The sequence below is a fragment of the Equus przewalskii genome, chromosome 29, assembly GCF_037783145.1.
Source record: "Equus przewalskii isolate Varuska chromosome 29, EquPr2, whole genome shotgun sequence".
NCBI classification, from domain to species: domain Eukaryota; kingdom Metazoa; phylum Chordata; class Mammalia; order Perissodactyla; family Equidae; genus Equus; species Equus przewalskii.
The window spans coordinates 1,799,529-1,814,447 of record NC_091859.1 but is presented as its reverse complement, the minus strand read 5'-3'; the positions used below and the strand labels follow the sequence as shown (position 1 = coordinate 1,814,447).

Below are 14,919 nucleotides of genomic sequence, written 5' to 3'. Positions count from 1 at the left end.
AATAAATGCACTGCACATTCAAGGCAGATGTTCTCAAGTCCATGGTAATGTTTGCCATAAAGCATTTCACTCTTTCATTCTTACATGACATGATAAAAACGTGCGTGATTAAAAGCAGGTTGACCTATGCAGAGCTAGGTCAAAGCAGTTATCGGAAACTGTATCTACACACAGCAGGCCAATGAAAATGGAACTTCAAGTGAATTAAACAGAGGCAGTCCATCTATAGTTATAAGCAGAAAGAGAGAAATACTTCTTTAACCTCACCTCTAAGCAAAAGGAAAGTTCTGGCTAGACTAATAGGTCTTCTCCACTTGCAGGACAGAGGTTTAACCTAATCTTTTGGTCCACTGGTGAAGAGCTTTGCAATCCATCCTCCTCTTCACTTATTTTCCATGCTCATTGGCTGGAGTACCTGTTAATTACCTGTCATAACTTAAACCCCACTACACAACACAATAATGTCAAAACGTTTTGATGAAAACGTTTATGGGCTATATGAAGTCACTTTGCTAAGAAATGAGAGGTAAACTGGAATGCACTAATTAACACTCTTCTCAAATAAGCCAACGACAATGAGAAAGCGAGCTAAGCCTCTGTTCACATCATCGGTAGAGACTGATCTATATGGATCGTCCTAGGTTTCCATGCACGTTGGAGGCAGATTGTTGACGAATGCGAACCACACAAGGCTTGGGTTTGCAGGGTTTTGAGTCCCAGCTGATATTTACCACCAGTTATGTAAACTGATCACAACTCTGAGCCTCATTCTGCTCATTGGTAAGTTGGAACTGATGACATTTCACAGGAGTTATTAAATGAGATATCATCTAAAAAGTGTCTGGTATTTAGTAGACACTCAAATTTTTGTTCATTTCCTATACTCTAACTCATTTAACATTAACACAGCACGGAAAATTTAATTCAGATCAAAGTGAAGGATTGGTCATCTTTTTTCTTAGTGTAACAGTACATAAACTAGAAATGTGCAAAAGATAAACATATTCAATGCACTATCCTTGAAGTACTATATATTTGAAATAAAAATCCTTAAAGTGGTATGTTCTCAAAATCTGGATAAAATCATACTGCCTACCAGTAGGGGCATTTATGAAAAACTTATTTAAAAAGTAAAAAGTGTGAAATTACACATATGCAATATACTTAAAATTGGAACATATATTTTTATCAACTGCTCATTTTTAATATTTAAGACACTTTTAAGATCTCGTTTTCTAAACTTCAAAATGGAATTTCATAAAATAAAGTTGAAAACAAAAGCTAGGAGAGTACACTTTTGTTAGGCTTTTCCAGAATATAAACCACATTAAACAAAATATTTTAGTAAAAAAACTTCTTAGTAATTCAAAGCAATTGAACTGAAGGTTACTCTTATATAATTAAACTTTGGAATTCCAGAATATTTTACAAGAACATTTTTGTACTCAAAAGTTCATAAATACTAATTTGAACAAATACATTATTACCTAGGATAAGAATTGTTGAACCTACTTTAAAGAATAAATGATTAGCTTAAAATTAACACATTGTGAATATACAAATAGTATGCTAAAACCATTAGAAACCTCGAACCCCTTTTACATACATAAGTTAAACATTCTTCCTGCAACTTACAATATTATTGATAACATTGATATTATTAAATTGCTCAAACAACTTTTCTTAAAGATAAATTGTATTCCAATTTATATTCCAATTATAAAGTTTAAGTCATGTGATTTTATTATACTTTTTAAATATTACACATTTCTGTAAAACACGATTAAGTACTGTGAAACCAAACAATGAGAAATTATCCTGAAGTGTCATAAAAGTTTTGAGAACTAGTGTACAAAAAAAATTGTGTAATATTTTCCATACCTAAAAATTATTGAGTTCCACTTCTGTAGCATGAAATTATTTTTCATGTTGCCCTTACTGTGCTTGGTTCATTGTTTCATTTATCGTGATGTGAATTCCTTCAGGCCTTATTCATTTCTTCCTTCCCTTCCTCTCACAAAGTGCTTTGTGAAATAAAAGGTGCTCAATAAATATTTGTTTAATTAAACTGAATTGTCACTCTATAATTAGCAGTGCCAAATGATAATCATTCAGCTATGATCTCTGATAAAGGAACAAAACCAGTGTAGGAACCTTCATTTCTCATTGTCTGAGCTTTTACCACTTCTTTAATAGGTATGTCTGGTTCCCTCATGGGCATAACGAGGAGAATTAACTGGGCTATTTGAGGTTTCTGATTTCTTAAAAAACTTTCCTTAAAAAGTTAAGAGCAAGTAGATTTTAACTAAGTCCATGATTGTGAACTTCTTCAGGAATCTCTTTACTGAATCTAATCCAGTACTAGAGCTGCACAGAAACTTTGTTTTCATAACTTAGTCTGCGTAGATTTATAAACATTTTACTGAACGCTATTTTCACTGATTTAGATGACCACCATTTTATCTGTGTTCCAACCGTTTGTTACTGGAGATAGACTTTATCTGAAAAATGTGTGTGGAAAATAAAGCAAATTGCCAATATTTTAAGGTCATATTTAAACAATGTTCACCAAAAGATTAAAAAAGTAAACTATAACCAATGAACTATACTTCTTGTGCCAATATTTAACTACTTATGTTAACCAAACTGAGTGCTAATTAACATTCCATTCAGTTTGACATCATGCAAATTAGAAACACAGACTTTAAAAAATAATATAATTATTGTAGATATATTTAATCATGTATTTTGATGTTGCTCCTGGTATTTGAAACATCTCCAACCAATGCAATGGATGGACGCATTTCAAACGTGTCTTTCTGCTTTGATGTAGGAGGGCTGCATGGGAAGTCAGGTTGTTGTATCTGTCCCCAAATCAACAGCTGTGTTATGTCATAGGGTTCATGTTGCTCCTTTGACCCTCAGTTTCCTCAACAGACTATCAGGGCTAATATAATTTATTATGTTTTTGAAAAGAGTCAAATAAAACAGCATTGTAAAAGTTCTTTGAAAATAAAATGCAAATTGTAAATATATGGTACAAATTTAATACCCTTGCAAGATATTACAGTTATAATATTTGTAAATTGCACTACCACAAGCATCTCAGTCCTGTGATCTATCATCCTAGAAATAATATAAACCAAAGTGAGCTTAAGCACCAGCTAAAATCCATATTCCTGAAACTCAAGAATAAACCTAGCATTGTAGATGTTAGCCTTAGAAGTCGCACTTGTGTATTTAAAACAACTTCAGAGATTAAAAGAAAATTTTCAGGAAAAATGTGTAAAAATGGGGAAAACCTTTTATTTACAAATTACCTAGAGATATTTAATACTCAGTACGGTAAATAATTTAGTCCTTTCTAATGGAGACCAAGTTTTGCTGTTGCACGTATATCGGCACAGTAAAGTCTCAAGCCTGGATGCTGGACACTTTCAACAATTGGTTATTTCGTGCTTATATACGATTTGGAAAATAGACAAAGAAGAGAAAAAAGATAAAACTCTATATATAAAATAGAATTTTATAACTACATTTTACAGAATATTCCAAGAGATATCATTGGTCATTTTATTATTTTGAAAATATTACTTATTTAAACAACTGAAAAACGTTAAAGCCTGAAATATCTTAAACATTGGAAAGGATAAATTACTGAAAAATATGTAGAACCGAAATTCCATAACAATGCCACTATACTGTTGAACAAGTACTATATGAGGTATTGAACATTGCACAGAATTATACACTTAGGATTTGACATTGTAGCTAAACCAGTTGTTCAAGGCCACTAAAATACTGAAAGAGGATTAATATTATTAACAGTGAGGAGGAAAAAAGAACTATAAAAGCCTTCTAAATCAAATCTAGAAATGGTGATTTCGCTCAAAAAAATGTCACAACTGTTAAGAATTTTTAGTAATTCACGACACAAAACAAGACATCCACCTCTCATTTTTTTACCTTCTCTGTTACATGAATCCAGTGGTGATGCTTCAGACCCGCACAACAGTGTGATATTTCTTCCTATTCTGTCTCAGAACTTACCCCTTAAGGATTTCACACATGTGATTTGTACTAACTGAATTTCATCACTTCTGACAGGTGGGGTGACTTAGATTTTATCCTAAGCATTACTATGTCTTATTAAAACCACAGAGAGTATTTAAAATTCACCTGCTTTAACCAAATGAAGTGCTGAAAAATTAATTATGAGTAATAGATAGTAATTGCTAAAAAGATAAAATTCCATTTTAGGTAATACTTGTTTTGTGGATTAGGAAATTGCTTCTCTTTATTACAAACTTATAATAAACCTATGGCTCCGGTTTCTAAAATAGCCACTTTTTTCCCCCAGTGTTCAGTGACTACTAGAGCTAGAATAGATTTCTTTCAATGATTTGCAAGAATATTTGGAGGAGAGGAAAACCTCAAGAAAACAGAACATGGTCCACAAACATTTGCCTTATGTACAGTAGTTGTATTGGAGTTTTATAATGGTAAACAAAATATATCATTTTTAGAGCATCTAAACAATGTTTGGAGAGCTGGCCTATTAGGTGAGAATACCATTTAAAAACACGTGTGTTATGTAACACACAGCCATGAAAAGGTCTGTTTGAAATTCCCAGGTAGAACAGAGTTGTCACTGTCAAAGGAAAAGCTTTGCTAAAGAAAAGTAACTCTTCATCTTAATGGCTGGCACAACTGGCATCGAAGGTTATTAAATGCTAATAGACCCACTTGAGGTATGGTTGCTCACTGGAGGATTAGAATTACATAGACTCAAAGACCAACACACGGAGAGAGTTTTTAACTCTCCAGACCACCCAATATGAGATGGAAAACAAGATGGAAAATAAATATTTTCTCAGCACTGATAATTATTAAGTATGCACAATTGTTTTATGCAATAAGAAGTCTGACCAAAATGATGACAGAATCTATACTTAGGAAGAGAGGCTGCCACTTAGGACACTGAGAAGAGTGTTTATAAATAAATTTTGCTTGAATTCATTTTTATGTAGTAGAATAGACCATTGTTCAGGAAGTGGATGAAAAAAATCCATCACAGTTGAGAAGTTTAGTCAGCAAATTGTCAGGAAAGATAGTGTTGAGATAAATTCTTTTAAGTCTTTTCGAAGCTCGCATAAGTTTATAAAAAGAAGCATATTTTCTTTGATCTGAAGAGATTCTTTGCACAGTGCAGTGTACAACATACGATATACATATAGGGCTTCCCTATGTACATATACATAGGCATACACTATCTATATGCCTTTAAACGTATACACAGCTTCCACTCAAAGAAAATGAGTTAGAACACAGTAATCATTGCAAGACAGTCCAAGTGCTGAAACAAGTGACACTGATCACTTAAAGGGCTGTTTTACCTCTCACATTGCCCAGGACTAAGAGTATAATTGTCTTTTTTAGTTTTTCTTTCATTGCAACACTGATTGTCATAGATAATCTTTGTGCTTTTGCATAACGCCCATCCTGGATGTAACATATATTCACATACAACATTGGACACTTTAAATAAGCATGCCAGCACACAGGCAGGACCATACAACCATGCACAAAATACTCTGAGTATGTTTCTCCAAACCAACCGCAACATCAACATGCACCACTATCTTATTTGGTCCCGTACAGCGAAGAATGTACAGCTGAAGCAGTCATGGATAGTGTCACTTGCAAGAGTTTCTTTAGAAAAGAACACCCAGTAGAGAAACAAAACAGAATGAATGAAACAAACAAACAAAAATCCCCCAAAACCAAAAATTAAGAACAAAAAATTCCTCCAACACGTTAACACTGAAAATCTGGCCATTTTTCATGTAGTACATTTGCCTCATTCCACATAAAGCAACTCTTTTCACAAAATTCTGAGTTGAATTGTGTATAAGACACACAGATTAGTGTCTCAGGGCTTTTCCTAACCATTGGAAAAGCTCGTCTTGATAAAGCGTCTTCCAGCGCACATTGGCTTCCACGGTTTCTACAGCTCTTGAGAAAGACGCAGCGGCTACTCCATCGTAGCTCTTCATGAAGGTCTTTAGCTGGAAATAGAGATTTTAAAATGGTAAATATGCATGTATTGAAATGAACTCATGTCCAACTTGTATAAAGCAGGATCTATTTGAAGCAATGTGCCACAGGCAGGCTAGAAGGGATGTTAACATGTGGAGCGAGCCTAGTGCTGAAGCGACTGTAACAGGTTGTGTCCACGTGGGGTGATGGAGTTCCTCTTGGAACCTAAAGGTAAAAGAGTGGACATTACAGTTTAAATAGCTCCAAATTCAGCTTCTTGCTTCACAAATAAATATTGAAACAGACGCATTTCTCTCCATAATATATTGATGGGATTGTGACAAAGACTAGTTCTAATTACAAAGCATATCCAATGCACAAAATAGCCTTAAAAACTGAATATAAGGATTTAAAGTTTACTTTTTGTCAGTAGAGAGAAAGCTATTCTTCTTCTCCTGGTAAGCAGTATGCGGGCTTGACACTATCTTTGATGGTGAGGGATTACCGAAGCTATTGAGTGGTGGGGAAAAAAGTAATGATGCTATGAAAACCAGATGATTAATGAGACTGCAATCTCCTGAGTAACTAGATTTAGAAAGAATGAAGGAGGAATGTGGTTTCATTTAGCTAGAGAATTGCAGCACTGAATTAAAATAAGTTATATATTTTTAAACGTTTTCTCATAATTTTTATGGCTATAAGATTTTCTGTAGAGGGTTCACATACTCTGGGAATGCTCAAGGATCTTATTTCAAGATCAGATACTAGCAGTTTTTCTTTCTGTTTGATATATCTTAAGAAACTGGCAAACAACCAACAATTTCGAGGGCAATAGACAAATGTGAAAAATCCACTTGCAGCACAGAAGCATTGTGTAGTGTGATGAGTGTGGGCGCCACGTGGAGGCTCTGCCAGGAAGGAAGTGCAGTGTGTCAAGGATGGCTCAGGGACAGGGAGAAATAGGGGGACGGGACATTTAAAATGCAGTTAATTATACCTTTTGAATTAACCTGGAAATTGGTTCATGGGTAGCTTGGTTTGTTTGTGATGGCGTTACTCTGATTACACGATGCTGATGGGTTTTCTCAAAGTTTATTCTCTACTTTCCTACAAAGCCCTGTGCCCCGAAGCATTAGCCAAGGATAACCATATCTCAGAGCTATATCCTTTACAAGACTTCAAAATCACTGTGCTTTCATAACAAACATGGGAAATATCCATTGTACAACATAGATTTATCAGACTGATTTGACATTTTACCAAATTTACACAGATTAAGGAAAGAGGAAGAAGGGAAGGGATTGGAATTTACTGACTATCTTCAATATTCTAGGTAGCGTGCCACACAAATATATCTGTAACATGTACATGTATGTGAAAAAGAAGTCTAAGGGAAGCATTTGAATCATATTTTTAAACCTTAGCTGATTAATACAATAATTCATTCGTATTCATATATTTATGTTCAGACTCATTCAGGCTCTATCTCTAAAGTAACAATACATTTTGATCTATGTTTTGAATTTTGTCTTTTATTACAAAAATATGACATTACAGTGGCATTATTTACATAATATATGTCAATCAGGAAAAAAGTTACATCTATTCCTTTTTAAAATTTATTCTGCAGGATTATATATTTTCCTGAATATGCCAGATAGTGATAAATTACCCTTTGGCAACTTCGACTTCTGGGGAGCAGGCTCTTGACCTCTATGTGAGCCAGCAAGCCAGCCTGAACTGGTAAAATAAAACTCTTTAGTCCTCCCTGAAGGCAAACTACAGCTTTGACACTAGGATAGTAGGTCAGATCATCCTGCAAGAGAACTGTCAATAGAAAACAGAACTGCTGGGTCTTCAGAGATTCGCTCCTTAAACCACTGTTGAAGTGCACTAGATACTTCCCTCGCGAGCTCAGAGAGCCTGTGGTGACTCATATGCATCCTAGGACTCCTTCATCCATCAGAAGACATCTGGCCTGCTTTCCAGAGCTGGAACAAATTGAGCTTATGTCCCCTATCATTCCACAGCTCTTTGGGCAAACTTGCGGTCAGAGCAGCCACGGGACTGGTCCTCGGGCATGACCACAGCCCTTTCCAGACCCCGCCCCTCTCACAGGGCATGGGGCAGACGGAAGGAGTTTGGCCTGCAATTTGCTTATTTCTGCAGCTCTTTGGTAGGTTTTCTGCTGCTATTAGTTTGTATTATCGTGTTTCCCAAATATTTATGCCATCTTATGGTTTTATTTTAAAATGTTGCAAGTTTAGACATTTTTATAAAATAACATTTAGTAAAACGTCAGAGTTGTTTGTGCTCGCTGTTCTTCTTAACATAAAATTTCTAGACATGTTTGTTAATTTCTCTATTAAAAACATTTTAGCATTAAAAAAACTCTTATTTTAGGGTACCCTAGACTCTAAACGTCACAAAATAAACTATTTTTAGAGTAAATTGCAAAACCTAACATACTTCGAGTAACTATATAAATGAATAGAATTAGCTGTTGCCCTATTATGAGGTTTATATTTTCAACATTAAAACTGTAAATGGGATGTCTGTGATGCACAGGATCTATGTTCCTCTACGACTGTGCTATATATTATGCTCAAGAGGCAGGAAAACACGTGCAGATGAGGCTTGCTTAATAGACATTAGTATGAAAAAATGGCAAGGGCTTCTGAGGTTCCACGAGGTTGTTATGTCCATTAGTTTAAAATAAAGTAAACGCACTGTTTCATGGAGAAATATTGTTCAAATTGTTAGAGCCGTGTAATTAAAAGGAAATTGCCAGTTTCAGGTACCAGAATGCAGTTTTTGGGAAAGGACCATGGAACAATATAAGTTTCTCCAATGAATGCCCCTAAAACTGATGGGGATCATGAAAATCTCAAACAAGTTTTGAGAATTCATAACGATGCTGATTCCCTTCTGATCTAGAGACTCTTGAAAATAAGAACATGCTATATCCAAAGGGAGCACAGTGGGCTGTCTGCTTACAAGGCTCATTGGTCATGGGAGAATGAGACTGGCATCTCCTCTGCCCCTTCCTATCTATGAAAGGGTGTCATCGGCAATACAAATTAAACTCCCATCCCGCACGACAGGAGTGGTCCCCCGTCCTATGGTGGTGATTGGATGATGAGAGGGGGTAAGAGCCTCCGCAGCGGCTGCAGTCCAGGCAGTCAGGCAGGCAGCTCCGTCTGCAGGGCCTGAGCCTTCACGCCGGGGAGCCTGTGCTGAGAAGTCAGCTGCTCGTGGATAACGGGATAAAAGGTACAATTTGGTTTCCGTTTTGAAATTGTGCCTTTCCTTATAGGGATATCTTAGAATGTTCCAAATGGCAATTATATCAAGTGTAAAAAATTAAGTATATAAGTGAAATATGTAAAACAAAATGGTCAGTATATGATAAAATCAATTGAATGTCTCTTTAAAAGATGTTTTTCCATGGCCTCAGTTTTATTGAAGCAAGGAAAGTGTGAAAGATAGACAGAGTAAGAGGACAGACAAAGAGGGAGAGAAGATGGGAGAGAGGCAGGAGGAGAGGGCAAAGGGCAGAAGACAGGAGAGAAGGTGAGAGGGTGGGGAGAGAAGGCGGGGCAGGGGAGGAGGGGAGAGCTCAACCCTTCTGTGCTCACTTCAGTGGCTGCAAAGATTGTGACTAAAGAGTCTTCCCCTTCCAGATTACTGAATGTAAAATCATGGAATTAAAAGTACTTTATTTAAATACAGAGAAAATTGGAAGCAATCATTAATTTAATTGCTCTTTCTTTTTGCTTCTCCTAGATATGAAAGTCCTTCCCATTTAACTCCTTTACTAAAAAATATCGTAAAACATGCACTGGGGCTTTCGAAACCAAAGCCTTCAGGGTTGGAAACACACATAACAGGAATAAAAATTGAACTTGAAATCATTACAATCAGAGACTTAGCTTAGCTTAGCTTATGGTGTGAAAGAATCCAAGTCGGTGCACGGGGGACGATCAGACGAAACTGGGCAGTACTAGGAGATATTAAGGGTGGTGCTGGGGTTGATGTTTCTGGGGGAACACTGCTCAAAGCAATTAGCTCTGGGTCACCGCAGCTGGCATTCTGCCAGTGAGAACTGAGGAGACCGTGATTCTCACTGCCAAATCTCAGCTATACAGTTTGTAATGGAGGAGAGCGGCTGCCGAAAAAGCAATGGACACTTGAAGCCCAACTTGTTTTAATCAAGTCAAAGCAGTGTCTATATTTTGCTCCTTCCTCCTACCTACTGACCTCTTCCCATTTCACACCTCTCTCTATTAAATATGTGAGCTAATGGTAAACAAACAAACAAAATTAGCTGCTTTAAATTTCCAGAAAAATAAATCAGAGAAATAAGGAAATGTTAGATGCTACACAACCTGGACACTACTCCTTTAAAAATTAAGTTTATTTTCACTAATTAAATTCATTTGTGGTTGTACCAAGCAGAATATTAAACAAACTGATAATCTCAACATGTGTGCCAGACACACCCTTTGTACACATATGCATTCATTCCATTTACCGGTGTGAAGCACATGGTCACACCCAGTTGCCCAGGCTTTGGACAGGCCTGGTGGCAGGGCAGGAGGCCCCAACTCTGCACCTCACCCCCAGCCTGGGTCCTCCGTATGAAAATACTGAGTCATGTGACAGCACAGTTTTGTTGTTTCAAAGATCCTGAACTGGGTTCACAGAACCAGCTGAGGGAGGAGCAGCTGACTGGATGAAGGATTTCTAGAGTGGTTTTGGGTCCCCCAGCTTGAGAATCATTACATTCAAATGTGTCTCACAGGCATTTAAAGTTTAATATGTTAGAAATACTTTTGCAAATAATTATTGAGTAAAGTCTTTAGCATTGATGTATGTGTATGTGTGTGTGTGTTATAGGAATGGGTATGAATCTGTTGAAAAGAAATGGTTGAAGTAAATGTATAATTTCACATGTTTATAGAAGAAAAGCATTAGAACTCATCTTAAAATATTTACCTCTTTGAGTTCACCTTCAGTATTAAGAAATTCTGTAACTCCACTGATAAGTTTGGAATTCATAAATAATGCTTCTCCATACCTCGAAAGACCAAAAAAAGACATTAATATAGGCAGAAATTTAAGAAATACTACTATACAGATTCTTTTAGAACCATTCTCGTGGATTCCATTTGACCAGTGTTGCCTTGTAGCCATTAGGATCTCTGAGCATTCAAGGTCATTTCTCTAGGGAATCAGGAAGGTGGAAGAGCTGTGGCTATGTGACACCAGCTGATGCCACCTGATTTCGCTCACAGCATGCTAGAGGAATCTAAGGTGTAGTAAATTTAAAAAGAAAAAAAGGAGCCCTCTAAATTAGATTAAGAAATTAATAGTATATTTCCAACCCAAGGCCTGAGGAAGAAAGATTTTAAACTTTCAATTTTAAGGCAATCTAGCTCATTATAAGGAAAAATGATCCCAACAAAGAAACAGGGCTGAAAGACAACCAGGGCACTCTCAATATGTCATACAGACACTTTGCTCCAGTCAGTCATCACTGATGTTGGCATTCTCCTTTTTCAAGCTTAGAAATTGAGCCAAATTTCTCAAAAATGCTCCCCAAAATATTAAATACTAGAATTTTTTTCACATGGGTATTAAAATAAAATATCACCTTGTTCTCTGGGTATCATAATCCTTGTACCACAGCATAATTGCTTGACTCACGACCCAGGCAAGGGACAGCTGGTGCCGGTGAGTTGGAAGGCGTTCTCACTTTATCCGTGTCTGTACTGTGCTAAGGACACCTAGCACAAGCTGTGGTACTCTTAGAACTGAGGAAAGTACACAGACAATGAGATTCTGAGTTTGGGGAAGCAAAGGTCCAGTCACGGCCACAAGAGGCTTTCTAGTGCTGCCCTGGCTTGTGCAGCCTTCAGCAATTCAGCTCTGGAGTCCCAGTTTTCTTGGCTGTAAAATAAGGGGGCTCAACTGGATGGCCATCATAGTTTGCTGTAATTCTGACACTGAACTATTTCATGGGAAAAATATCTGAATGAAATAAAATAAATAGGCATTTGGTAATAATGTAAGTAATCATTAGTAATCAGTATGTGGTTACAGAAATGGCCTACTGTCCAGGAATGAAACTAATCCTTTTTCTAAGAGAGTTTTGCTTAAACTTTGCTTACGGTCTTGTGAAGATGAATAAGGCAGAATCTTTTCCTTGAAGGTATCATATTATCCGGTATTGTAAACAAATAATTTCCATTTATTACAGCTAAATGTGGTGATAATAAAATTAAACACAATGTTCAGAGAAGGTCTCTTTAGCTGTGGGGTCTTGGAAAGGTGTCGCAGGGACGATGGCATATAAATTGAGTATGGAGTAGTTCCGAACATCAAGGAAGACTGTGATTTTAGGCAGAGATCAACACAAGCAAAGTCAAAAAGGTGTGAAGCGAAATGGTGTGTGCAGACAACTGCAGGCATTTGGTACTAAGAGTGTATACACTGTGAGGCTGCCAACAGCAAATAAGAGGCCAAGGGGTTGGTCAGAGCACTCATTAGGGAGTTTGGATTTTCAGTGTGGCACAGAAAATAGAAGTTCTTCCAGCACAGAAATGTCACTTTCGCTTTTCAGAAAGATTCTTGGGACAAAGGGAAGAGGCCAGTGTGTGTGTTTAATGTGCATGAGAGCAAAGTAAGTCCTATTCTCCTGATTGTTCCAATTTCTGAGCTGAAAATACAAAAAAGCCAATGTGTCTTCTAGGAATATCAGTGTTTTCTGACAATGAAATACCCGTAGATAGAATTGTGTTTTAATATGGCACATCCACTCAAATTGAACTTCTTGTATGAGAGCAGCTAATAAAGGTGTACTTTAAAAAATAAAGTGTATACACCAATTTGTAAGAGACAGAATAGTAGGTCTGCTCACTGTCTGGGGACATTTAAGTTTAAGAACCTGCAGAATTTATATGCTTTATAATAAATTCAATTTTAAAATACTATAGAGATTATCAGAGTAGTAAATTAACATTTATTATAATATATTTAAATACATAATAAAATATTTTCTAAAATTGAGGATGAAGAATTCTGACCATGAAGCAAGATGTCTCAGGAATGAATTCTACTCCAACTAGAATTCTACAATGATTCAAATGTTCCTTCTCTATATCATGGTTTTATTTCAGGTGTTTTATGATATTTATATTTAAAGGAAAGTTAAAACAATTTTATAGAAGTAATTAAAGTGTTCTTATTATAATACCATTATATCTGATTTATGTCATTTTCTTCCTTAACACATTCAGGATACAGGAGTTTCATGATACTATTTCTTGAACCTCGGAAAGCTTGATAGTTTCCGGGTAAGAGGCCCTGTTCAACTTCTTCACTCCCCACATTTCCATACATAACTATGGTTATCAATCTTCAACAAATGAATAATGTTAGAGAATTGTTAAAGTAATTCTGAGTTTCACAGGAGTGGCAACACCCATCTTGGCTGACTGTTTCCAAATCTAATTCTGTTATCTGTACCTTGGTTTTAACACAAAAAGTTGGGTCTTTCTCTCTCATATGCCACATTTAATTTACTCATTCAGGTGTGAATGATTGAACTCTTTTTCTACCTGGTATTTAATATCTTCCATTTATCTCTGAAAAACTTCCAGGCCAGGTCTCGGCCATGAGGATTTCGAGCCACGTGGATGATCACGTCAATTGCGTCTTGGTCGAGCACCACCTCGGAATTCAGCGAGAGATTCAGAAGCCTTTAAGGATGGAATTGTGGGGAAACCTTTATTCAAATAACTTAAACATTTCTGTAAAATTACATGATTTAGTTTATCATATTCTTCAAAGAATAGTCCAGAGTAAACTTTACTATGCAAATTTATCAATAGAATAATTTTCTATTTTTAAAAGGAGGGAGCTCAAAGTCATAGTATTTTAATTAACACATTAATTAAATTCTGAAAAATCTTGTGGGTGGAGAAATCACAATTCTGGTTTGATGACGCAAGCTCACTTTTAAAATTCTTTATAGTGAACACTTCCTTTTATAATGAAGGCTGTCTTACACATATATTTATGAAAAAATAAATAAGATAGTTAGAAACAAAGGTGCTATATCTTTCAACTCAACTAGTTTTAGTCATGTTAACATGGCAATCTCCCTTAGGTCTAGGAAGATATATTTTAGAATAACTAGCATATACTCAAGAAAATTAAAGTAAGTTCAGAAGAGTTTGATTAACAGAAAACACTTTCATTACACGAATAAATTTAGAAAATTAATCGACCCACCTACTTAATAAATTCCTGTCGTCACTGCAAGTTAAGGCTTCCAATAATATCTTCTTCTCAGAAACAGCTGTGGTAGAGTGGAATTTCATCCATATGAATTCCCAGACATCCTCATCTAGTAGTGAAACTCCTGTACAGTAGACGATGTCTCTAACATTTAGCGGTATTCTAAAGAAGCAACCCATGGTGGTTTTCTGTTAATTAAAAGCTTAATAATATTGAAAATAAAGACAACTCCTGCTTTACTATAGTCAATTTAGAAAAGAGGATTTTGTTAATTAGATATCACCCAAAAGAGAATAATATTATATAGTAAGAGTATTCAAAAATAATGTATTTATTTAAGGTAGTTTTGTTTGTTTGTTTTGTGAGGAAGATTGGCCCTGAGCTAACTTCTGTTGGCAATCCTCCTCTTTTTGCTTGAGAAAGATTGTTGTTGAGTTAACGACTGTGCCGATCTTCCTTCACTTTTATGTGGGACACCACCACAGCGTGGCTTGACCAGCAGTGCTAGGGCTGTGCCTGGGATCCGAACCTGCAAACCCCAGGCTGCCGAAGTGGAGCACATGAGCTTAACCACTA

The 14,919-nt window shown here is 36.2% G+C and overlaps 1 protein-coding gene across 4 annotated transcripts in view; it reads right to left on the bottom strand.

Moving 5' to 3' along the window:
* Positions 1-1,339: 1,339 nt before the first annotated feature.
* The window catches only part of TRHDE (thyrotropin releasing hormone degrading enzyme), a 361,666-nt gene continuing 348,086 nt past the window's right edge, over positions 1,340-14,919 (bottom strand). For 3 of the 4 annotated variants that reach the window (XM_070600300.1, XM_070600298.1, XM_070600299.1), the window contains 4 exons: positions 14,338-14,505; positions 13,662-13,802; positions 11,038-11,119; positions 1,340-6,068 (listed from right to left, as the gene is read on the bottom strand). In XM_070600300.1, coding sequence (XP_070456401.1) covers positions 5,925-6,068; positions 11,038-11,119; positions 13,662-13,802; positions 14,338-14,505 — 535 coding nt within the window. In that variant the 3' untranslated portion in view covers positions 1,340-5,924. Of the gene's footprint in view, positions 6,265-11,037; positions 11,120-13,661; positions 13,803-14,337; positions 14,506-14,919 lie in introns of all 4 variants that reach the window. The other variant, XM_070600296.1, reaches the window with a different exon arrangement.